The sequence below is a fragment of the Eimeria mitis genome, genomic scaffold (genome assembly GCF_000499745.2).
Source record: "Eimeria mitis Houghton genomic scaffold, Emh_scaff3005, whole genome shotgun sequence".
NCBI lineage: Eukaryota > Apicomplexa > Conoidasida > Eucoccidiorida > Eimeriidae > Eimeria > Eimeria mitis.
Genome location: NW_013571349.1, coordinates 1,871 through 2,101, shown reverse-complemented (window position 1 = coordinate 2,101; position 231 = coordinate 1,871). Strand labels below are relative to the sequence as shown.

The window sequence follows — 231 nt, the reverse complement described above, 5'->3', positions numbered from 1 at the left end:
GCTGTTGCTGCTGCTGCAGCTTGCTGCTGCAGCAGCTGCTGTTGCTGCTGCTGCTCTGCTGTAACCACTTTGGCCTGAAGCTGTATTTCTGCGTTGCGATGTTTGCTGCTGCTGCTGCTGCTGCTGCTGCTGCTGGTACTGCTGATGCGGGGGGCCCCCTGGGTATCGCAGCAGAGACGGGGGGCCTCGAGGAGACGGCGCTGCTCCGCGACGCTGTTGCTGTTCAGGTAC

At 62.3% G+C, this 231-nt stretch overlaps 1 protein-coding gene across 1 annotated transcript in view; it reads right to left on the bottom strand.

Moving 5' to 3' along the window:
- Positions 1–231, bottom strand: part of EMH_0061220 (uncharacterized protein) — a gene marked incomplete at both ends in the record, with an annotated part of 1,602 nt that overhangs the window by 896 nt on the left and 475 nt on the right. Inside the window, one exon of the mRNA XM_013497904.1 lies at positions 3–158. Within this exon, the coding sequence (XP_013353358.1) occupies positions 3–158 (156 nt within the window). The remainder of the gene's footprint in view (positions 1–2; positions 159–231) is intronic.